At 45.6% G+C, this 25,453-nt stretch overlaps 1 protein-coding gene across 2 annotated transcripts in view; it reads right to left on the bottom strand.

Annotated features, from left to right (window-relative positions):
• The window catches only part of LOC138447740 (complement C3-like), a 2,843,165-nt gene that overhangs the window by 1,463,475 nt on the left and 1,354,237 nt on the right, over positions 1 to 25,453 (bottom strand). For both annotated transcript variants that reach the window (XM_069604045.1, XM_069604046.1), the window contains exon 26: positions 14,229 to 14,388. In XM_069604045.1, coding sequence (XP_069460146.1) covers positions 14,229 to 14,388 — 160 coding nt within the window. The remainder of the gene's footprint in view (positions 1 to 14,228; positions 14,389 to 25,453) is intronic.

The raw sequence follows: 25,453 nt of genomic DNA, 5'->3' as shown, positions 1-25,453 counted from the left end.
TAGGATGGCTGAGAGGAAGTGGAGGGCAACAGGTATACCCTCTGACAAACTGGCCTGCCACTTTCTCCAAAGGCAATAGAGACTCTCTGTCCTTGCAAAGAAGAGAGCGCACAACCAAGCCTGTGTCTCTGCGGCATTTAACAACTGCAATAATCTGGCCAATCCTGCTGCAGTCTCTAATTCTCATGTCCCCTCCCAGGCCTTCTGCACAGCCCTGGCTTCTCATTTTATCACTAAAACCCAGGACATCCTGCCCACCCTCTCCTCCCCTACATCCTCCTCCTCCTTTCCTGGCCCTCCTGCGGCCGCCTCTCCTCCACTCTTCTCCTCCTTTTCTTTTTTTTCACCCATGATGAGGTTTCTACTTAAGTCTGATCTATGAAAGTCTCGTCAAAACAGGTTCTTACCTGTTCTTCCAAAAACTATCAAGGACCACATTGACACCCTCGCTCCAGCCTTGCCCGATTTCTGCAATCACTCTTTCACAAATGGAACCTTCTGCTCCCCTCTGAAGCACTCCCTTGTGCACCCTGAAACCTTCTGCTGATCCCTCCTGTCCTGCCAACTATCAACCTATCTCCATTACTCCTTTCCTGGGAAAACTCCTTGAAAAGCTGGCCATCTCCCAGCTTAACCTTCACACTGAATCTGTTGGTTGTCTCCATGACCATCAGCCTGGCATCAGAGCGGCCATAAGCACGGAAACTGCTCTCCTGAACATCCGTGAAGACCTGCTCTCAAACCTCAACTCTAACCTTCCTTCTGTCCTCATTCTCCACGATCTTTCCTCTGCTTTCGATGCTGTCAACCATGCCATCCTGCTCAACTGGCTCCGTGATAACCTGGGTATCACTGATCATGCTCTGGCCTGGCTGACCTCCTTTCTCATTGATCGACCCTTCCAGGTCCAACTGGGATCCTTCCTCTCTTCTATCTCTCTCTCTACCTGGGGTGTTCCCCAGGGGTCTGATCTTTCTCCCTGGTTGTTCAACCACCTCTTGCCCACCTCATAGCCGTCTGTCATTTTTCATATTTTGTCCCCAATCTATCGAATTTTACATACATAGTTGTTGCCTGACCTGCGCAAATGACCCCTTCCTAAACTTGGAATTGTGTCTACTTTTCAGAAATGTATGCCTTTCTGTCTTCCCATTCAGCTTTCCTACCCTTCCATTCCGTCCAAGCATGTTCTATTGAAAAAAGAGAATAATCACCTACCTCACACAAAACTGATGGTAACGTTATAAAAATATGTTTTTTTTGTTTCCATTCAACCTGTTCTTGAAAGCATGGAAAATGGCAAATTCAGAACAGCAAACCATTTGTTCCTAGCTCTTATAAGGAAAAAACACAGGCTTCTTTTTAAATCATCTTACTGACATTTTCTGAAAAAAGACACAATTTGCTCTCTCTCTTGTTATTTTTTCTCACCCCCATAAAGCAAACTAGGATTCCTTGGTGGCGTTATGACCGCTTACATGTAGGAAGAAAAGGGGCCAAATTTGGCCGAGATATTTCATGTAACAATAAAGTTATAAGGGATTGAATGGCAACATACCGAAATCTCCAAATAAGTGCTCAGGGTTTAAAGGTTACAGCCCTAAGATTGCGGGTTGCGCAAGACCGCTGGCGGTGACTGAGGTGTATTGTAGAGGAGTGATGATGTGCATATTGTGTATTACATGACACCTCTCATATTGCCTACAGTGAGCTAAATATTGGTGAGGACAGTGAGTTTTTCACTTGACGGCTGATCGAAAGTGTAGTACACAAGGATGAAAATTGATATTAGAGGGAGGTGAGCTAAGTGATTACCTAACTAAGCTCTTACCAGAGGGCCAGGGGGCCTCTGCATAAAGATGGCCTGTCACAGATAACGTAGTGAATAAGGTTTCACATGATTGGTCAGAGCGTAGCATACTTCTGATTGGTTCTGGGGGTGGCCGACGAGACAGGTGCACAGTGTACAGCATTCTAGTCATTAATGTGTATGCTGCATAGCGCCTAAACCGGCATCGAGTTAAGCCTTTATGTATGTTCAAATCTTTGGAACCATTTTCCCTAAGCAATTAAACACAACATTTAATTTGTGGCGCTTGCCAGAAATCTGGGTCCTGCAGGAAGCCTCTTTTGATGTGCGTGGCTGTTTTTAATAACAATGCAAAAGTGTAGAGGTGCCATGCCTCATCAAAGTGTGTGGTGTCAGCAGGAAAAGTGTGCCTTAAGTGGATCAGTTATGAATGTAGGGTTGGCAAAAGCTCAGGGTGCCAGTGCACGTGCACATGCGTATGTGTGGTGTTGCCCCCATTATGGGAGGGTAAGCCCAAACTGGTTGTCAGGTCAGGGAAGTCTGGAGCTGATGGTGGAGTTAAGGTGGGGTCGGAAGCCCACAATGTCCTGAGCTTGGGCCAAACAGAAGGGCCAGTAGTAAGAGGGTGGTGGTGGGCGATATCCCTCTATGTATCAAATGCGCAGGGGTTTAGCATGGAGTCAGAGTGGCCGGTTGGGAGGTCCATAAAATCTGGACGCGAGTCCTCCAGCCGAGTGGCTTGTGTAAGCCTATCAAGGTGGGGTGGTGACATCGGTGAGAATATCAGTGTGCGGGACAAGAATAGCAAGATCAGAGTTCACAGAAAAACATTCAGTTCATGGTCAGTATTGAGACGCTTGCTGACACATCTATATTTGCATATTAGTCTTGCTTCCCGTTGTCATAGTCTTAACTAACGGTCTCCTCCTCTCAGGTCACATTTGACTAACTCCAGTCCGATGAATTGAATGTCGCTTTTGTTGTCCAGCTGGTGCCTCTCTTGCCAGTGGGCAGCCAGATGATATTTTGCGTCCTTGGAGCTAAGGAGGCTGAAATGTTCACAGATTCTTTTTCACAGTTGCCTAATGGTACTCCCAATGTACATCAGTTTTCAAACACAGATGATTACTTAGACAACAAATTTTGGTTTACAGATGATGAATTGTTCAATCTCATAAAATGGGTGTCATTGAAATGAACTCATTTGGCATTCTGTGCATGTGGGCACATAGAGCAAGTACCACATTTTTAAAAGCCAGGTGCTTGTGAGGCAGTGAGACAATTTTGACTTGCTGGTTGTAATGGCGCCATGTATGATGGGCTAAGGATTGTTTTTAGAGTTGGTTCCTTAGTAAAGGATAATTGTGGTTTGTCTGAGTAGACCCATTTATGGATGTCTTCATCACTAGATAGGGGATTCCAGTGTTTACTTAGTATGGTTGCCCTCTGTTGGTTTACTGTAGGTTGTGGTGTGAAGGCCTTCAGCGTCAATGGTGACTCTGTTGGCTAGGAAATCAAAAGTGTCATAGATTTGATTCCCAGACAATTGGATTCCTAAGGAGTTGGTGTTAAGGTATTCTTTGAAAACTGAGAGCTGGTCAGATGTGCAAGACCAGATCATCAGTACATCGTCAATGTGCCAATACCATTTACAGATGTGGCAGGTGAAGTTACGGTTGGCAAAGGCAAAGACTTTTTCATAGTGGTTCTGAAGAGATTGGCCACCGCAGGTGCGTATGTTGCACCCATCGCAATGCCTTTTATTTGTCGGTAGTATATACCATTGAACAGGACAACATTGCTAGTTAGTAAAAATGTATAGTTCCTTGCTGATTTCCAGGTGTGAATAGAAGGAAGCTGAAGCTTTGGAGTAAGTGTTATCTATGGCTTTCCAGGCTAGCGTGTGGTCAATGGTGATGTGTAAGGACTTGGCGTCTAGAGTCACAAGTAGGTATCCTTTCTTCCACTTGATGCCTTCCAAAATGAGTAAGATGTGTATTGTGTCCCTGACACATGTTGGATCTTAGGTACCTGTCAGGGTCCTCCATGCCTTTCTGGCTAGGAAGAGGGTTAGGGTTATGAAGGCTGGAGTGAGACATAGGAGATGTGTGGATTTGTGAGTGTTTTGTTTCTGTTGTTGGGTAATTGGTTATCTCTGCAAGCATTTTCCTTAACCTTCCTTTTAGGAGACTAAAGTGTCCCCAGTGCAATATGGAGAAGGTGACAGCCGGTGATGATTGGCTGGGTGACTTCTGTGAGGTTTTTTGGAACCTTGCTCAGAATTCCAAACTGCCTTTCATTTTCAATCAACTTGAGTCCCGAGCAGGTCACAGCGGTAGTAGCTCCAGAAAACAAACCACAGAAACCATCCAAAGAAAACTTTACACCAGTCTCAGAGGGAGCAGAGAATCAAGGTCATCTGCAGGAAGTAAGAGAGCGTAGTGTAAATACCATTGCCGTTTTGAAGGTCATTGGCAATTTTGGACTGAAATTTTTAGTGTTTATAAAAAGTAGCATTAAAAGACTAGATGCGCGTTTAGTGTGTTTTTGAGGAAAGATAAAGCATCTTTGTCAGGAAGCTGTGGTCCCTGGGGAAGGTGAGAAAGAATCTCTTCTGCATACTTCTTGCAGAGCCTTTCAGCTATCAGGCAGAGGCTACAGGTACTGGGCATTAAAAGGGTTTCAGATATCTGTTAGTAGTAGAACGAGTTTGAAAAGGACGTTATTAATGATTGCATGTTTTCATTTGTATGTCTGTTGATCCATAGATAATCAAAAAAAGGTTGAAGCAGACAAGAGCGATTAGAAGAGACCCGAGTTTGATATTTTATCCACGTCCCCTTTCCCCTTGGTCTTGCCCACACAGCAGTTGTTATATTAACTGTTTGGTGAGCGAGTCTAGGCGGTCTGGTGGTGAAGCATCCACTCCTGCAGGAACATTCAGCTTGGACCTGACAGTACCTCTGTGTTTTTGAAAGATATCAATAGCATTATCGCCCTGTAGGTTAGGCGTGAGTCTTGATTTTCATTTTAGTTTAGTGATGTTCATGTTCTGTTCCTCGATATGAAGGTCCCATATAATACCTCGTTTGGAATGTATGGTATTATCACGTTTGTTTTCCAGGTTTACAAGGAGGTTTTGTAAGCTGACATTGCTGATTGGTGGTGAAGCATCTATTCCTGCAGGAACATTCAGCTTGGACCTGACAGTACCTCTGTGTTTTTGAAAGATATCAATAGCATTATCGCCCTGTAGGTTAGGCGTGAGTCTTGATTTTCATTTTAGTTTAGTGATGTTCATGTTCTGTTCCTCGATATGAAGGTCACATATAATGTCTCGTTTGGAATGTATGGTATTATCACGTTTGTTTTCCAGGTTTACAAGGAGGTTTTATAAGCTGACATTGCTGATTGGTGGTTTATCTTTCCTTGCTGTATTCCACGGTATTTGTCTAGCGAAGAATTTTTAAAGTTTTCATTTCCTAGTGTATTTGAAGAGGTCAATGTGTGCCTCTGTTAGGTTTGCTGAGCTTGATGGTGCAAAGGACAGCCCTTTGTTCAGCATTGTTTCCTCAAAAGATGAGAGATTGTATTTGGATAGGTTTAGTAACAAGCTTAGCAACGTTGATCCCTCTGTTATAACTGGGATCGTGATCTTGTTAGTCTTAGGGGCACTTCGGTGTCATGATGCCTACCCCCGGGCATCCAGACCAAGTCCATCAACCCCGGAAGCAGACATCATGTTACCTGGAGCAAACCCAGAAACCCCTGTTAGGGACTATCTGGGTACAGTCCTGGAACCTATGGCGCCAGGCTCATATGGGACATCAGTCATGGCGCCTATGGCGCCAGGCTCATATGTTAAAACTTACCTGATGCAGACCATGCTGCAAGGGATCCAAGCATCCAAGCCCATGTGAGGCTTGAAGGGACTATTTTATCTTAGGGACTATTTTGTTACTCGGGTGTGGCTATTTGAAGGCTATTTAAACCATGCCCGAAGAGCAGCACATGCTTCGCGTTATTCTGCATCCAGCAGCGTAACGGTCACCGTGTCTGCAGTCAGCATCCAGCATCCTGCCACGCCCGCCTTGAGTCTAGAGCGCCTAGAAAGAATGGAAAGAAGAAGAAAGGTTAGAACAAGAACTTTACCGGATTTCTTACCTGATTTCGGATTCAGTGCATCTCCGAACCAGAAACCGACTTCATTTTAAACGCGTTGCATCGCCAGCAGCAGCGCAGCGCCATACTCGCCGTTCCTCGCAGCATCTCTACGATCCGGTGCTGTCTCCATCACCTGGTTGCCGCATTCCAGCGCCTAAGGGGGACAAGAAAACAACAAGGTGAGCCAAGGGAACAAACAAGGACAATCTCTTGCCACCATATGTTTACCTGATTTTACCGCAGGAGGTATTATCCACCAGCACACCAAATCTTCCTACGCACCACCTGCAAGAAAAGAGAAAGCAGCGAGTTAAACCTTAGCATCATTTACCGGACAGTGTTACAAAACACACACTCTTACCTTAACGCTTTCAGCTGCCACAAGACGATCATTTTTTGGGTCTAAGCTGCAAAAGAAACAAGGAATTGGACAAGAGTGATTAATCGGACATTTTGAACTCATTAGAACTATATACTTACGGCCTTTCGCCCGGAGGTTTGGAGCCAAGATTTGTCCAGAACTCTTCCAATATCCTCAAGCCAGGGAAGTAACTGGCCATCAACGCGCCCCTGCATTCTTCGCAGGATGGAGAGATCATCATACAAAACTATAAGGTGAGCTTTGTGAAAGGGAATGTCAGAAGTGATAAGTGGGGAAGCAGTGAGGTGTTCATACTCAAATCCACGGGTGGCTAATTCCCTTTCCCCGTCTTTAGGAGACTACTTCTACGGGTCAAGCAGACGAAGCTAGGTGGGCCAGTACAGTCAGTCATCTCTGCACTATTCATCACGTTGGTGGAGACCGTGGCTGTCCAGTTCCGCTCGACACCCCTGTGGGAGCCAGGTGAGCGTAACATTCGGTTTCTGACTTTGTGTGTTCCTGCACCCTCCTCTCTTGCCTCTGGTCATCCTCTGTGCATTGATGTATCTTCTACTAGAGGGCCTTCGAAGCATTCGAGTTTTGTATTGTGATTGGGGGTTCTTTTCCTGTACCTTTTGATGTGATCTAAAAAAGTTTAACCGGTCACTGTGCTTGTGTTTGGCAGTCGTGCCAATGTTGGGAAGGAGATGGTCCTGTCCCACCCCCAATGGGTATCCTGCAGTAAAAATAGATCACATATATGCCAATGGGGGAGAGAGCGCCACCCTCTCGGCACGTCCCCTTACGATATAACATAGAAATGTATACGAATAGCACAGCTCACAGTCCTGAAAATGAACGCCATTTTGTATCACAGAAGAAGCCATCGTCTCACTAGGCCCAAAAATCATCCCTCTGTAAACTCAGCTCTCTCCCCTTACAGCTCTGCGCAAGCCTTGTTCTCATGGAAGTTCAGCCATTTATTGTTGGAATTCTTTAGTATTGCTTCCACAAAATGTGTTCTCTGCAGAGCGTGATACCAGAGCAGGCCCCAGTACAAGTGCCCATCCATCTCCACTAAACTGCCTATGCTCTCTCAATCCCCACTCTGCCAGGCCGGGCCCAACAGTCCACGACCCTCAACTCTTTCATGTTGCTACACATCTGACCCCCTTGCACCGACCATTCCAGAACACCCACCATAGACTTAATCCGGCACAGAAGTATATTCTCCCCAAACCCAACACATGTCTGTTCGTATCATGAGGCATCAGGGAACATAAATAGTAGATCAAACCGCCAAGAGGAGACACCTGAGAGCGGGACCCCAGTGTAAATGAAGCCCTGAATGTAGGGGTCAGAATGCCAATATATTAGCCCATTCTCTCTAAATACCCCCATTCATGCAAGGATTTTATGTTCGCCATTATTCTCACATTATCAGTACCTGTTGTTTAGCTTAGTTAGTTAGCTATGTTTCACATTTGTCCTGATCTTCTCCGCAGAGATGAGCTCAGCTGACCCATGTGCCACCAGATCGACTGGGAAGCAGCAGCCAATTGCAGCCTGGCATCCCATATGGAGCAGGCTGTGCTATACAGCCCCTCCAATCTGCACAATGATCCTGTACATTATATGATGATGTCAGTAATGAGGAGTTTGTTTGTTATAATGTGCTGCCCGTGCCTTTTATGGCAGAGCACTTTCGGGCAGCAGAGTTCTTTGCTTGCATCCCTTATTTTATATAACTTTGTTATCCTTGCAACTTATCTCTTGGTCTCATTCCCTGAAGGGGCGTGTTATCTTTATTTTTGCATTCGTATGACGACACGTGTTAGGTGCCCACTCACCAGTTCCTATGCTGGTCTACTGAGTGTGGAAGCTGTCTGGATTTATAAGATGGTGTCAGATTCACTGTCGACATCCGAGCTTGCTGGTGAGCTGTTTGCTGTGCTTTTCCTTGAAGACCTTTTGTAGTTGTCATCGAATATGGGCTGAAACGTGAAGACACTGTCATCCCTGTAGTCTCTTTCATCTCTGGATAAATGTCCTGCATTTTCTTAACTTCACATCATGCTGGTATCTTTTTAGGATTTCGTACATGGTTTTGTAGTTTTTGCATTTTATACTTGCTGGGGCATTTAATGATTCAATGTCCTGTTTGATGGTATCTCTCAATGTCATGATTCTCTTAAGTTCGAGGTCTGCGTGTTCGATTAGGAGTAGAAGCATAACTTTAGAGCCTGTTACTAGGTTGTCCTCCAATTTCCCTGCAATATCTACATCTACTGGGTTGTTGAAGTCTGGGAAGATGATTATCCTGAGTCCTCTGTATTTTTTCTTGCTCATGGTAGGTTTGGAGAGTGAATCTCTCCCAAAATGTATTAATTTCCTTGGTGCAAAGTCTCTCCAATTTGACAAACCTTTGTCAGAGATTCTCCCATGCATTAGATCCAGGTTGGAATGCATGAGCGGTGGATTCTCTTGGAGTGAAAAGGGATTTTTTGTCCTCATTCCTAGATAGAAGGTATTCAGCCATGGTGGCTGGTAAATTAGGTATACAGCTGCAGTGATCTTATTCTAATTTAGAGTACAAAGTGGGTAGAGCATATGCAGATCACTGCACTGATCCTGTGACAAAGTTAGTTGAACATGCTGCCGGTGAGGGATTCTAACAAGATGGTGCTCTTCCGGTTTGTCGAGGTTAGAGTGAGTTAAAGGTAAAAACCAGTATCACCCAGGCGCTGGGTCTGAGATGTTATTTTTCTCTGTGCAGTTACATTTAAGTCTTAAGCAATAAATGAGAGATCTTATCACTTTGGGTGATTTATTAATACACTTAATCCGATACACTAGCCACGACCCACCCTTTGCCTGGACACCCCAAGACATGCCCCGCCTCTGGGTACATGCTTGTATATATTCTTGTACATATCTGCTTTTTGCTGCTGTGTTTTATATGCATATGATTGTGTATAGTCTCATATATATTTGCACTCTTTTTGCCACTGTGTTGTACATATTCATGCCAAACACTGTAACAAGCTTAAGTTTTCATGTAAACTGATGCGCCCGGCTACCCTTGGGTTTGGGGCGCATTAACAAATAAACAAACAAACAAACAAACAAACAAACAAACAAACAAACGTTTTTCGACCGACGTGTCGTTTTCAAGGCTGTGGTAAGAGAACAAGTTTACTGTTTGGATTACCAGTAATCCACACTATTACCAACCTTCAGAAGATTCTGTGTATCGCCTGCATACGAAAGGACATTTAAATAAAATGTCCTAAAGATATTTGTTAAAGGTTTCAAATACAGATTAAAGAGGAGAGGTGAGAGTGAGGAGCCTGGGGAACACCACAGCTCAGAGGAGGAATCTGGGATAGATACTCACCACACTATACAGGAGCAGGAATGAGTTAAACCATAGTAGAGCCTTCTCTAAGACTCCCCATACTGTCTTTAGACGAGAGAGTAAAATGCAATGGTCTACCGCATCAAATGCTGTAGAGAGGTCCAGCATCACCAGGAGGGAGAGTTTGCAGTTATCTGACCAATCGAGTAGATCATCCCAGACTGCCACCAGTGTTGTTTCTGTACCGTGTTTGGACGGAAACCAGATTGAAAGAATTCCAAGAGTGAGTGCTTCTCTGCATGTTATTGAAACTGATTAGTCACTATTTTCTCTAGAATCTTTCCTGGTCATGAAATTCTGGCAATTGGGTAGTAGTTTTGAAAGATCACTGGAGTCAAGGTTAGATTTTTTTTTAAGGGGGGAATCTGTTGCAGGATGGAAGTACTCATTGTGACAAAGAAGAATTTGTAAAGGTGGTCAAAGAATGAGTCAGTTCCCCATCATGGAACTTTTTATAATCCTGCTTTAGGAGTGTTAGTTGTCCTCTGTCCACGGTAGGGGCCAGTTTGACGCAGTCAATTGTCTTCTTTTTCGCCTTACGGCAATCAGCGTTATACCAGCCACACTTAGCTATGGCTGATTTCTTAATGACACTACTGGATGAAGTGACTAGTGGTTTGAGGTTGTCCTTAAGAGCCTCAAATTCTAAAAGGACACCTGTATTTGAACACTCATCGCCACAGCTGTTCCCTAGGCTGTCCAGTATAACCCTATACATATTTGCTTTCAAAGCTGCATCTAGTGTCTTGGGCCATTATATGGCCATGTGCGCATGGCCTGAGGCAACAATTTCCTGCAAGTTAGTTGCAGATCTATTACCCTCCTCCTTTCAGTTATTCCTTAGAGCCCTTAATCTAAGTGGCCTATGGTCACTTTCAGATCTTGTTATGACCTCAAAATCCAAAACCCTATCCAGTCTTTACCTGAGATAAGAGCGTAATCAATTAATGATTGACCATTGGGGCCCTTGAATGTAAGCTTAGCGGGCTGATCCTTACAGAAACGGCCGTTACAGGACCTTAAATCCAGATCATATATTAACCGAGCAGAATCTAGCGCTAACTGATGGACTCTCCTGGGAGGATTGGCTATCAATTTTGGGATATCCCATGCAAGACCTTGATCATCCCAAATCTGTTCCAACTTTCTAATTGTTTCAATCTGTTGATTGAAATCCTCCAAAACTAGGGTAAGCACGCTGTATCCCTCCAAGGCATACACATTTTCCAAGGTTCTCAGTCCCCCACTTCCTGCTGATCTATTCTAAATATTAAACAAGGACAATTCCTACTTTTCATTTATTCGGATTGGCATAATCTTTATGTAGTTTGCAATGTTAACCAATTAAATGTATTCATACGTTTTGTAATTTATATGATATGGCATATATAACGCACCTGTACATAAGTGTTTGATACTGTGTTATGACACAGCTGACGTGGCTTTTGTTTAAAAACTGCTGACATCCATTGTAACGTTGAGAGCTACAAGAGAGAGCTGCTTGTATGCTATCCCGGCCGACATTTTATGTTTTGAATAAAGCTGGGTTTTCTCGTGCATTTTGAGTGCTCCGTTATTGAGTATTGTTTTATTTGCTATTGTAAATTTGGGCCTACCTCTACACTGGCAATACTGGAAGGAGAGGTGGAGAGCAGCATAGCTTTGAAAGTCCCGAAGAAGGGGAGCTGATCAGAAGGGCATGCAGCACTTCTCCTTTCATTGGGTGAACTGGATAGCCAGAACCTGAAGCTTTTCAGCAGTGGTGCCTGGGACAAGGAAAGTAGAGGACCCTGTAACGCTCACTTGATATCCACGGGGACGCCACTCAGCCTGTTTGGACCACTCACGATCTCAAACCCTTCCTTGGAATCTGTTCGACTGGGGACTGGGCCTGAAATACAGGATTTCCAGATTGTAACTTTATTGTCTCTGGTTGCTTGACCTCCACTTCCCTGAGGACCAAACCTTCCCCTATGTCCTCTCCTCACCTTGTTTTCTTGTGCTCTCTGTCCTGCTCTTCGGTGCAGGGGTGCGTCTGTTAGTTGCTCCACTGGTGCGGGCCCAATGAGTCTGGGCTTGTTGTACCTCCAGCCCGACAAGGTAGGTTTGGTGATTCTTGGTGAACTGTCCTTTTCTTGTCTCTTGCCCCCCTAATAATGTCTCCTCTTCCTCCCTTAGGTGTTGGAGGGGGTCGGTGATGGTGTCGTGCTGCTTAGGGAAGCCGAGCTCTAAGCGGTGAGTAAAAGCGCGATGCGCGGCGCTGTTCGCTTTTCTTGTGCTGACCTATGTCTCTCTTTGTCCCTTGCAGGACGCTGCAATGTCCCAGTATGACTTCCGGCTGAGAGAATAAGGTGCGGTGAGTAAAGCGGAATGCGCGGCGCCTTCTTGTCCTTTATGTGCTAACCTGTGTTGTCTTTTCCCTTTGTAGGTCGATGGCGTGCTCCGGAGCTGAAGGTACCATGAGCGGCTCGAGTCCAGGTAAGCGTTTGACTCTTCTTGCTGTTTTAGGGAATCGGGATACAAGAATGCTTACTAATGTCTTTTCCATTAGTTCTTTTCTTCCCAGGATGCAGCGTTCCGAAGGGGAGATGACGCTGCCGAAATGCTGTCCACAGGGCCGGAGGAACGATGGATGGAATCAGGATTCTTCTCGGTAAGTGTGATGTTAAAGTTGTTCTTGTTCTTTCAGGTACGCAGGATGCGGAGGAAAGGCGAAGGCCTTAGGAGACCGATCCGAACACGGTGAGTGTCACGCTGCAGGCGCAGAGTAATGCAAAGCGTGTTTCTCTGCCCGGGCATGGTTTATATAGCCTCCAGGTATCCCAGGTATCCCTAGGTCAAACCACACCCAAAAAGCTAGACCGCATAGCTCAGTTCATGGAACTGAGTTATGTGGGGGCATCCATATTGCCCAAAGTGCATTACCAAGTCCAATTCCAAGTCTGTCCTTTGCCTCATGTATGAGCCTGGCGCCACAGGTGCCAGGTCTGACTTCAAGCGGGTCTCAGATGAGATGGGGAGGCCATTAAGGTCCATGTGGGGGATCGTGGCCTGGCTCCAGTGCTTTGCCTCAGAGGGCTAGGGACAGGGATCATGACAGACCCAGGTCCTTGGTAGAAGCGCAAGAGAATATTAGCTGCCTGAAAAGGACGCTGAATGAGAGTGCGGCAGGGAATATCTATTAAATCATGAGCAAGCCAAGCTACAGGAGGGACCTGCTGTGAATCCTAAAATCCAAGGTCCAAGAGGGGCCATTCTTAATTCTGAGAAACCCAAAGTCCAGTGAGGACGTGCTGTGAATCTTGCAAATCCTAAGGCCTAGTAGAAGATATGATCTGTAACTCGAGCAACCCAAAGTCTATAAGAGACCTCCCAAGAATCCTAACTACCCATGGGCGGGGAATTCTATGAGTGAACATTTTCAAAGCCTCAGTGAGGCCTAACAAGACAAACATGTGGGACTGAATACCTAGGATTGCTCCTAAAATATTGGGTGAATGCAGAGAGGCCAAAGGAACCTAAAGACTGTGAGCAACTCTTGAAGTAGCCTTCCCAGGAACAATTGCTTGTGTTGGTTTCTGTTAGGATAGGGCTGAGCATTTGTAGTTTACAATTATTGAATGTTTATTTGGGCCACACCTGGGAATATTTATTGTTGAAGTATAGGGTAGCTCGGAAGCTAAACACTTTTTAGAATAGGCTTGGAGAGTTTTTGTTGGGCACATCTTTTGATAATTTCCTTGTACCGTGGGGTGTCCTCAGGAGGAGTAAACTTATGAGACTAGGTTTTGGAACTTCATGGTTTGAAGGATAGACTAGCATTGACCACCTCGAAGAACCTTGCCTTGTGGTGGGCCATCCTGACTACTGTTTGTTTAAAGCTTTTGCTGCCTGCTGGTGGTAGGAGTAACCTTACCTATTTACGCGTTCACCCAACCATTTCCCTGGAAATAAAAGATATGACGTATTAAACCAGATTCTTTGGAGTGACATGGATCATTGCCTCGAGGTCGCACACAGGATTCATAGCCTGGCAATGGGGACATATTGAAGCATATTCCAGCATGTCACTCGTTGAAAGATACAATGCTATAGAACTATTGCTATGCTCATCACACTGGACACAAATCCTACATTAAATATCTGAGATATTAATTTTCACCGACCATATAGGTTAAGCCGCTTACTGTGTTTTCACAGCGGCTATTTTAAACGCAGGCATTTTCTCTGTGGTCATTTGACTGAGGCCGTTTTGCAGATTTTATTTAAATATATACGTGTTGTGTGGCAACAACTGGTGGCAGGGTGAGGTGGTGGGTTGGTTTAGGGTGGAGCCCCCATTTAAAAAAACAGCAAAAACGGGTGTAGTGAAAACACCATGGTGAAAATGCACATGTTTAAAATCGCAGCAGTGAAAACACGTAAAACCAGGTTAAACATTGTCAGATAAAAAAACAGGTGAGTAGGTTTCATACCTGCATAGGCGCTGTATACACTCGGCCCGTGTCAATAAAAGCTCCATCTGGCATTTGCTTCGTATTGAGAAGCCATTCCACACTCTTGCAGACAGAAGCAGCATCAACAGCCACCAATTCATAGGCCATGCCGAAAATCTTGACCACATAGGCAGTCAACCTTTTGATGAAAAAAGGGACACAGACTAATTCTCATCTGGCAGCGAGACATGCAAATAAAATATATCATAACTCATCATTTATCATCAAGAACAACCACAAAGAGGGAGCATGTGGGAACGTCCCAAAGGGGCGTATGAATAGAACTCACATTTTAGGTTTAAGTAGCTGAAATCTTTATTGCCAATTTTATTGAAGCATTATCTGCTAATATATCTGCGTGGCGGAATCGATAATCCGTTTGCCAATGTTCTGGCGGATATTGGGATCTTTGAGGAGAGTACCCAGAGGCAACATGTAAAGGTTAAAAATATTGGTGAGAGGATGGAGCCTTTGGGGACTCTGCAGGACACCTGGAGTCTGTTAGAACGCAACATCTTCATCTAGAAGGGGTAATTAGAATAAAGAATGGAAAAATACATTATATTTATCACAAAGGCAATGTAGCCCGATTCATCCAGAGAAATCAAATGTACTGCTGTGCCACAGATATCTATTCTATGTCCATTCTCTCTGAGAAGACACATTTGGAAAACCCAATTTTCTTTGAATGTGCATCTTTTATTAGGGATCAGATCTGTGAACCTTTTGGACAGTAGTGGAACAATCAATGTAGACTGCATACACATGTCATAACAAAACTCAACTGATTGTCCGGTTATTGGATTTTGGTGAGCTGGAAGCAATAGGGAACATCCACAGCCCAAACCAAGGGCAAGCAGTCTCTTGTGAGAAACAGGCTCATTATGAGGTTGGCGGTGCAGGAAGAAAGTGTAGGTAGTACCGTTCACCTCCATTTTTTCTGCACCACCAAACTACGAGTTTGCCAGTAATACCAGATGATAATACCAGTGAAAGTGGAGGGGTTACCTCCAGCTACAAGTTGGTAATACTGGCGGCGGTAATACCGGAAACAATCCCCAATGGAGTACTATGGACTCCATTAAATGGGGATTTACACCGCAAACCGCAACCTGTAATCGGGTGGTATTACCAACAGAGGCAAAACAGCCTGATCAAGTGCCGGTATCAGTAATTCCGTTTGCCAATGTTCTGGCGGGTATTGGGATCTTTGAGGAGAGTACCCAGAGGCTACATGTAAAGGCTAAAAAGTATTGATGAGAGGATGGAGCCTTTGGGGACTCTGCAGGACACCTGGAGTCAGTTAGAATGCAACACCTTCATCTGGACAGCCTGGTGTAGGAGGTAAACCAATTCAGGCTAGTGCCAGAGAATACCATCCTGTCAGCAAGAAGGGAGAGAAGGATGTGGTGGTTGACGGTGTTGAATGCAGCCGAGTGGTCAAGGAAGACGAGGAGCCATGAGTCTTTATCTATGATTTAGATCTGGGTGGTGGATGTCTCGATGCTACACTTGGAGCGGAACCCTGACTGTTAGTCATTTAGCAGGTGGAGTTGTTTGCTTCTGGTGAGTAGTTGTGTAGCAAATACTTTTTGCAAGATTTTTCCAATAAAAGCGACGTACATAATGGGCCTGTAGCTGGCCAGGTTGTCTGGATCTAGGGTGGTTCTTTCAAAAGAGGTTGTATGAGACCAGTCTTGAGGGTGTTTGGGAATGATCCTTCTGCTAAGGGAGGCATTGATGATGCTGAGTGGCGCATTGAGTGCCGGGCCCATCAATTGTTTAATGATGGAGGCCAGAATGATATTGTTGGAGTAAGAGGTCGGTTTGTGGGAGACAATCATTTTAGAAGAACCAAGGGAAAGAGCGGAGCGAGGGGATGCTAATGCTGTGAGAGGTTGATTCGTAGTTTCTCGGATTTTGTATATTTTTTCATATTGATTCTATTGCATTTTTCCTGAGTTGCTGGTCCCTCGAGGTCAGGGGAGGGTTTTGTACAATGCTTTTTTCAAAGAGGGATTTGCTCCTATTAGAGGCTGCCGCAATATTGGTAGAATAGTAAGCAGCTTTTGCCTCCCTTATCAGAATCCTACGGTTTGTGAAGACAGATTTGAGGTTGGTGATGTCTCCTGAGTTACAGTTTTTGCGCCACCATTTCTCTAGGGCTCTGACTGAGCATGTGTTGGAGGCTAGCTTGGGGGTGAACCATGGGACGGATGGTTTGGTTTTAGCCTGGCTGGATTTTAGGGGGCATGAGTGTCCACCAGTTTCATAGCAGAGCTACTGAATAATTCCAGGAGGCCCGAGGTATTCCCTCTGGTGGGCAAGTCTACAAAGTATGCTTCTAGTGCGATAACTGGAAAGATTTTGAATGAGCGGCGTTGAATGAGGGGGCATTTAGCCTGACCTTTGTGAGATTTAAGCCAGTGGGGGATTGATAATGGGATGGCAGCGTGGTCAGACCAGTCAAGTGCGATAGGGTCTGCACAGGTGATGCATGGGGATGATGTGAATACTATGTCTAGGGTGTTGCCTTTGTTGTGTGTGGGGGAGAGCACAATTTGCTTAAGGTCCATGGAAGTGGTCATTGTGAAAAGCGTGCTTAGAGTGTGGTTGTCAGCCTGTGACTCAGGGACGGTAAAATCAGAGAAAGACATTAGAATGTGCTAATTTGGCAGAAGAGAGTATGTTGGAGATGTCTGCAATGAAAGAGTCATTCCATTGAGGCGGTCTGTAAATGAGAGGCAAGGTGATGGATTCCTTGCCTGATAGAGGGGTCCATCAGGCAAGTGATTCGAATGAGCTTGCTCTGGGAGAGGGGGTGATGGAGCATGTATTTGTTTAGTTTATTTATATCACGCATAGACAATAAGCATAGGCATAGTTGCGCTAGACAGACGAACTACGAACAACAGAACAAAATAGGAGGTACCACAGGAAGTAGATCAAAAGGGCAGAATTAGCTGAAAAGGACAGTTTTGAGCTTGCACTTGAAGAGTAGCTAACTTTTGCGTGCCCTGAGATCTGGAGGAAGGGCATTCAAGATGTGGGGTGCTGCATGGGGAAAGGATCTCTGTTCTATCTACGTGAGTCTGGTTTGTGCAGTCTCAAGAAAGCTGGTGTTTTTTGATCTCAACATTCTACGAGTTGAGAGACGTGAAACATGAGGTAATATATACTTGGGTACCTGCCCAAAGAGGCATTTGTGTGTAATCCATGGCACACGAAAAGTGATTCTGCTACAAACAGGGAGCCAATGTAATGCTCTTCTGGCTGCTGTGACATGATGTCTCCTGTGCAACCCTGCGACGATGCAAACCGTGTTGTTTTGTACCACCTGCAGGTGGGTAGGAACAGTTATCTAACTTAGCACCTATGATTGCCCAGGCAATCCTGGCACAATTAGGTGGTGACACAAAAGGTTGTATCTGGGGCAGTAATTTAATATAATAGCAGGAGCTGGACACCAAGCTATTAACCTATCCCTTCATGGTGAGTTCTTGGTCGAAAATGACCCCAAGTGTTTTAACTTTGAACGGGGTAAAAATGTTGCAGTCCGCGATTTTAAACGAGAGGTACTCTGAGCTAAGCTTCTGCAGCTGCATAGCAGTACCCAAGACCATGAGCTCTGTTTTAGCATCGTTCGGAGCAAGCCCATGCATGGCCAATGGCTCCTGCGGATGATTGCCACTCGGCCCCCTACCTGGCTGATCAACATGTTGGATGCAGTAGCCTTCGAGTAGGAGTACGTTGAAAACATGTGGGAACAGTACATGCTTGCTGTTCTATAATCAGAGACAGTCCCACAATGAGGGGAGCCACAGTGACACCATTTGTATTGAACTAAGGGATCCAAGACTACTGGCTTCTGGCTTATTGGACATTGGAATGAGACGCTACCCACTGTCAAGTAGCTTAATTGTAATCAGTGCTTCCCCCTCCTGTAAGAATGCTGATGCCAAGGGAATGATGTACCCCATGGGAACAAAGTCATTGCACTCACTGGTCTCTGGAGCTAATTTAGCCCCATTAGGGACAACGATCTGAGGAGGCTACCAATGGATGCGGAAGTACTTGATAAATGTTAATACTATTTAGTATCTTAACCTCTTAGAGGCTGCTAATACCAGAACTGCCCTGGGATGGTAGAACAATTCTTGCCATGGGGGGTGCAACTATTGTTTATTATTATTTTATTACATATATATGATTTATGTATTATGTTTATGATGCATTTGTCTGTACTTTGATGGCCCTACGGCGGAATAAAGTTAAACGAAACTGAATTCAGCCGAACTGGTTATTTTGCCATTAAATTTCAAGGAGAGTTTAACTGGATCAGCTGGGGGGTCATAGTTTAGGATCCAATAGGTATAGATACAGTTGGACAAGTTGGATAAGTGCCCTTTACTCCAGGCCCATTTAAAGGGCATTTATGGAATTCAATAAGATAGGATTGAACTGAGAAGAGAGACAAGACAAGGATAACCTCTGTCTTCCCTGCTGTTTGTAATAATAAGGAGGTTGGTAGAGGTTTGTGCAGTCACTGTAGTATCCAGAGTAAGAGTCTGTCTACCATGCTGCTGAACAAGGATAGCCCTCCTTCTCTTCAAGCGCCTCCACTGCATCCTCCACTGCCCTGCCTCTTCAAGTAATAGCCCTGCAGGTATGGCCACCAGCTCCAGTACAGCTAAAACTACTGCTAGCATTGTGGTGTTGGAAGGGGTGTGGGATGTGGGAATAGTCCTTGTGTGCTGTGGCACCGCCCATTGGGACCACCTGTGCTGATTTTATGCACCTGTAGCATGTTTCTACACACCAGAATCAACTTAACGCCTGGTCCGCGATGCCTGTGTTTCCGACATTGTTTTCACATTGTTACCGGCATGTCCATGCCGAGAATTGCGTGTCCGTGCATTTCGGAATGTGCACTTACTGATGCCATGTGCAGTGTTGAATTGTGGAGGGGGTGGGGGGGTTGCAGAAAACAGCATACCATACCTGGCTGCTGGGAGAGTCTAACCACAAGGCAATGTGAAGTGTGGTATTACGGCCAAGTATGACACCCATGACCAGTGGATGTGCACACTGCATGCATTAATCCATCATTACTCCTACTGCAATTTTCTCAAACAATTACAAACCCTCCATGTAAGTGCACAGAGGCTGGGCGGTGAAAGGGGAAGGTACATCAAGAATAAGTGCAAGGATTATTATAACCGACCATTGTAAAACAAGTACACTTCAAACCTTTAAGGGGAGATGACCCTGCTCAGTGTTGTGAGTGCATGAAATGTGCAAGTATACAGGTGTTATTCAAGGTGCAACACAGTAGTAGCATGCCAGAGTGCAAGGCCTTGACAGGCTTGTCTCCAAGTATGAAAAATATCCAGTGCATACATAACAACATCAATTCCTTACAGTGATAAAACAAAACGAACTACATGTACCAGAATGCACCACACCATAGTGACAAAGACAAGCACAAACATTCAGGCAAACCCACAACTCATGATGCACAGACAGAGAATACTGAAGCTCCCACTCACAAAACACATTTTGTCTGCACACAAATTGGACAGGTTAGAACCACACAACCACACATGCATCTAATTGAAATGCTAAATGTACCCTAGTGCATGGACATATAGCTGGCATTTATTTGTAACACATTAATGACATTTATTGCAATTCCATGTGTGTCAGTTGTACTAAAAGGCTCATAGGTCATGTTGTCTGTGAATTGTCCATGTGAATGCCACTGCACAACACACACCCCACACGCATTCTGACAAAGTGCAGTTCTGATACCCGAAAAAGGACATATGCTAGCTAATCTCAATTTTGCATGTGCATGTATGTCTTCTCAAATTAACCCAATATAGCCTGTGCCGACATGAAATGCCCAGGAAAATGACATGTACACTTTCTGTTGCTCCCGTACAGGTGATGCTGGGTATCCCATGATGCCATGGTTGATGAACCCCGTCAGGCAACCACTCAACATCCACGAGACGGCATACAACCGTACACCAGGTATGTACTCGGTGCAGCATAGAACAGACTTTTGGCCTGCTGAAGGCCAGATTCCGCTGCCTCAGCAGATCGGAGGAGCACTGAGGTACAGCCCTGAAAAGGTTGGCAAAATAGTGCTTGCCTGTGCCATGTTGCACAACATGTGCATCAGGCGGAATGTCTGCCAGCCCCCCCCCATGGACATGCACCCACCAGAGCCAGAGGATGACAGTGATATTTAGTCGGCTTTTGCACAGCGCCACGATGTAATGGATGGACGTGTCGCACGTGAAGACCTTACACAGCACTACTCCTGAGCATCTGTCACACACACAGCACAGGCCATCTAGCACACTGTGCACCGCACATAAATAAAATCACTCACACTGAAAGATCAATGTCCAGTCATGATTTCTTTTGCAACACCAAATATATTGTGTGATAAACAATTATGTACAAAGCCTTAACTCCCAATACTATCCCACCCTACTATCCCTTCCCACAACCCCTCCCCAACTATCCCTCCCCACAACCCCAGCCCAATTATCCCTCTCCACAACCCCTCCCCAAACTGTATATAGCCAACTCCAGTCCTGTATAACTATATACATTTGCTAAATTCAATGACAGGGATCGGAGGTTTCTGGGCTGCAGGTGCCTCTGGGATCAGAGGTGACTTGGCTGCAGGTGCCAATGGAATCGGAGGCGGCTGGGCGGCAGGTGCCACTGGGATCGGAGGTGGCTGGGCTGCAGGTATCACTGGGATCGGAGGTGGGTGGGCACAGGTGCCACAGGGATTGGAGGTTGCTGGTGGGAAGTGGATCGCGTCATACTTTCACATCTGCCTGTTGAGGCTGTGGAGTCCTGTGTCGAGGGGGTGGGGGTAATTCTGCGGCGAGGCCTGTTGGACCTTGATGTATTTGGCTGGCCAGCCTCATTGCCAGATGATGTGTCTGAGGGAGTCAGAAAGGCGGGGCATCAGTGATGGGTGTAGATTGATGAGACAGACATGAATGCTAGTACTTTATGATGACAGTGCTGTGTGACGGACATGGTGGGGGACATGGCATGGTGCACACATGCTTGTGTCAGGGATACTGTGCGGGTGGATGTGTGATGTGCCTACATGGTGTATGCAGTGGCGCTTCTGTGGTGTACTTGTGTTTTATGGGAAGGGTTTTAGGGGTGTGGCACACAAGCTAACTGATATTGTGTTGTGGCCGGTTGTGCCATGAATGCGTTACATATGTACCTGCTGCCTGTGGCACTTCCTGCGTCAATGATGATTTGGCGACATAGATCATGGTGGAGGGGGTCACATGTTTCCTTGGTGTGTGTGGCTGGTCATTTGTTGTTAATGTAGGTGCTTGGCACTGACGTGACTTTGGGCCTGTGCTAGCACGGCAGTAACAACACAGGTTAGGCTGTGACTGGGTGATGTGTGTCTCAGTGCCTGCAGAAGCATCGTGTGAGGGCAATACAGGGGGCCTCTGATATGTTCACTGTGTGAGTGGGATATGAATGCGGTTTGGGGGCAAGGTGTATGTGGATGTGTGCAACCTGGTTGCAGAGGGGAGGGGAAGGGCAGGACTGTACTGGCGTTGTGATCGACATACTTGACGTGTTTGGAAACTCTAGTGTATGCGGGGTGGACAAGGAGGTTGATGTGACATTGGGCTTACGGGTACTCACCATCCACCCCGGATGTCACACCTCCGGCCTCCGCTGTACCACCTCTCTCAATTGATTCGAGGTACAGCACACTACTGCAGGAATCCTTCCAGGGCTGAAGTTGGATGGGGGATGCTGTGCCGCCTCCTGTGGCCATGCCCTGGGTGCGCTGGGGCAACAGAAGGTTTCGTGCCCTCAGACGCTGGTTGTCACACCTTTTATGGCAGTCACGCACAGTGCAGAGTGTTGATCCTACTGCGGTTACCTTCTGTGCCATCTCTTCCCAGATTGCCTTTTTTTGTAGCTGGGCCTGCCTTCTGAGGTCAGTGCTGAAGAGTTGGTCAGCATGCTCCACTTTTGTGTCAGCAAGCATGTTCAGTTCGGCCTTGCTGTAGCGGGGCTTGCGCCTACGGGTTGCAGGTACCCTTGAGGTCATGTCTCTTACTCTGCTTCTGTGCTCTGGATGTGGGTATCACTCCTATGCTCAGAGGATTGCAAAGGATTGTGTTTTATTTATGGCCGCCGGTCGATTTCCTGTTTCCGGCGAACAGTGTATTTCCAGTAACGGTAATAATGGCACTGTTGTGGGACCAGGAGCGTGGTGCTGGAATCTGAGTCACCATCACAGAGGGTGGCGGTGTTGGGATTTTGGGGGGTTTGGCGGAATTACTGACGGGCCGGTGCCACCGTTTCCGGCATTCCGGAATGCGCATGCACGCCAAGACAGAATCAGCCGTTGATTCCGGCAGCAGCTCTTCACAGACACGGTAGCACCGGCATGCTGGTATGTACGATTCTTTTGCCGCCAGACTCAGAATGAGGCCCCTAGTCTATTAAGCGAAGGATGGTTTTCATCCACATTAAAAGAGGGCAGCCATTTCCCTAACGAACACCTGGAGAGCGCGCATAAGCACCATCTATCATTGTACACTAATAAGGAAAAGGCCCTTTCAAACGCCCAGGAAAACATAGATACGAAAATGATAGCAACCTTGTCGGTCACATCGGCCCCATTTATGAAACTTTATGAAAATATCAATGACCAGTTAAAAAGCCAAACTACCATGATTGCAATGATGCACTCAAAGATGTCATTTGTAGAAGGATTCAGTACAGCCATCCCAAATAACTTGGACAAAAGCACGGCTCAGGTCACAAATATTGTGCACAGTATACTGGATTCCATCATCAAAGAAAAAAATGAAAGACGTATAAAGAGTCAAACAGAAATTTGAATGAAAAAAGTCGAAGGAAACGAGGCTGAACAATTCTATTAACAATCTTGAACAAGATATGACCTTGAGAGATATGGTCTCGTCAAACATCTCAAACGGACGTTGACGTAACTGTAGATACAGAACTTGGCCGAGAGAAGGACGACGTCATCGATCTACTCAAGAGTGGAGAGGAGCAATCCATCAGCCCTAATAGCACTCCGAACAAGGAAGTGGAGTAACCAACCCACAGGACAAGCACCGGGAGCAAGATAATTGTAAATAGGTAACCCCACCCAAACAGTATGTGATATTTTCACAAATAAAGGGGAAAGAAAGGAACATAACCCCCGCACCCCTCCGCAACTAGTGCGGAAACTCAGCATATCATCAAGAGAAAACGTACAGAAAACTATGAATGTGGAAGCTACACCAAAGAAAACTAAAAAACTAAAAACGATTTATAAAAAAGGCAAATCAAATCAGTCTCACACATTTATAAGTAATCTTAAATTGCCGGAGGAATCAATAGAGGCACAATGAAAGAAGAGCAAAAATGTGATATCTCAGAGTCCCATAAATGAGGGATAAATAGGGAGGAAAGCCAAACAACATTGAGACATTCCAACACCATTGGGGAAGACCGCTTGGATATCTGCATCTACACAATGTCAGAGGGAGAGTATGACTCAGGTGAGAAGCTCACTGATAAGAAACAATGACAAACATCAACATACTCACAGGCACACATCTCAAACAGTACAATTCAATTGGACAACTATGGCTAACGTAACCCTTCTAGCACACGAATCCCAGCAAAACAAAACAAACATTACATCAAAAGAGGTATCAAAACATGAAGTCCCAATCTTGTTAAATCAACGAGATAGCGTTACACCCTTAACTAATGATTTACTCAAGGATGGAGGAATTATTACTACTAGACCTTTTTGAACAATGGAGCAAACAGAGAAAGCCCTACATCCCACGTCGGAAGCAGTGTGGTGGGGAGTCACTTCCACCACTCAAGATGGCATCGAGAAAAGTTCAGGCCAGGACGTACTATTCAGCCAAAGAGCTAACTTATCCAAATGAAAGATTTGTAATCCTGGAAGAAAAAACTTCCCCATCCTTTGTCTTACGCCTTGCTTCAACTGGGACAAATCCCAGTGGGGTGCTGGCTGTCCTGATTGGACAACCAGACGCCCCTTTCTTGTAAAATGCGGGGAGGGAATGCAGAGGTTGTGCTGTAGTTCCTGATAAATACTGGAAACCTAGAAGCTGAAGTCATGTCGACCACTGGAACAAAAAAACAAAGAGGATGATGAAGGAAAAGCGGCAGAGATGATTTCCAGGGTGCCTGCTGTGTAACCGGAGCCTGCTGCAGCCCTTCCTTCCAATCGACCTGGGGTCTCCGCAAACGACGACCCGAACCCAGAGCCTGGTGAAACCCACTAGACTCAAGACAACCTGTCTTTTGAGCCATCCTACGGGTTGCTGTGGCCTTGCGTTCTTGCAATACCCTAGGACCTCCAGCCACTTTGCAGTGCACGGTCTTCCGAATTCTGAACCTCGCCGAAACTTCGTGAACATCCTGGTGTATCTCCAGAGACATGAATGTAGTCCGAAAAGTCCACTCACAAGAGTGCTGGACCTTTGTAATGACGAGAATTCAAGCGCGATATTCTGTCTTCTTCTGTGCTCCTTGAAAAGGCGCAAAATCCACAGAACCGCATTCAGCCGCGAGGGAAATCTTGCCTAGAGCCTTCTTCATCGATCCCTGCTGTAAAGTCCCTTCCGATGTCTTGTTTTCAGTCTCCAGGACAAGGAATCCACTGAACGGGTATTTGGCTGAAGACCCTGAAGTTCTCCTGCTGCAATCTCTTCTTCATTGCCGATGTACTGTGTTGGCTTGGGTATATACTTACCTTAAGCCTTTTGGGATTTCTGTGTAGTCCTGGGGTGTTTTCTGTGATTGGGAGGTCCCTCGTCCAGTGCACCCAGTCCCACTGCTAGAACCCTGCAAGGTGTCTTCTGTGAAGCCCCTGGACCCTCTTCTAACTCTAAAAGTAAAGTACTCACCTGCTTGCCCCGTTTTCCTAAGAAACTCTGACTTTTGCTACTAAAGAACTTATTCTAACACTGCCTGTTGGTCACTAGTCCTAGTGACCCCCTTCTGTCACTGAGAACACTCATGCTCTAAGAATAAGGGAAAGACTTTGAAGGGATTGTGACTTCTGCCTAGAAAATAAATCAAGTGTTTTACTTATTTGTAAAGAGTTGGTTGGTAACTGTAATTCTTAG

Source organism: Ambystoma mexicanum, chromosome 3q (assembly GCF_040938575.1).
Source record: "Ambystoma mexicanum isolate Mex_15411 chromosome 3q, UKY_AmexF1_1, whole genome shotgun sequence".
Classification (NCBI taxonomy): Eukaryota; Metazoa; Chordata; class Amphibia; order Caudata; family Ambystomatidae; genus Ambystoma; species Ambystoma mexicanum.
The sequence above is the reverse complement of the archived record's forward strand: the minus strand, read 5'-3'. Positions and strand labels throughout refer to the sequence as shown.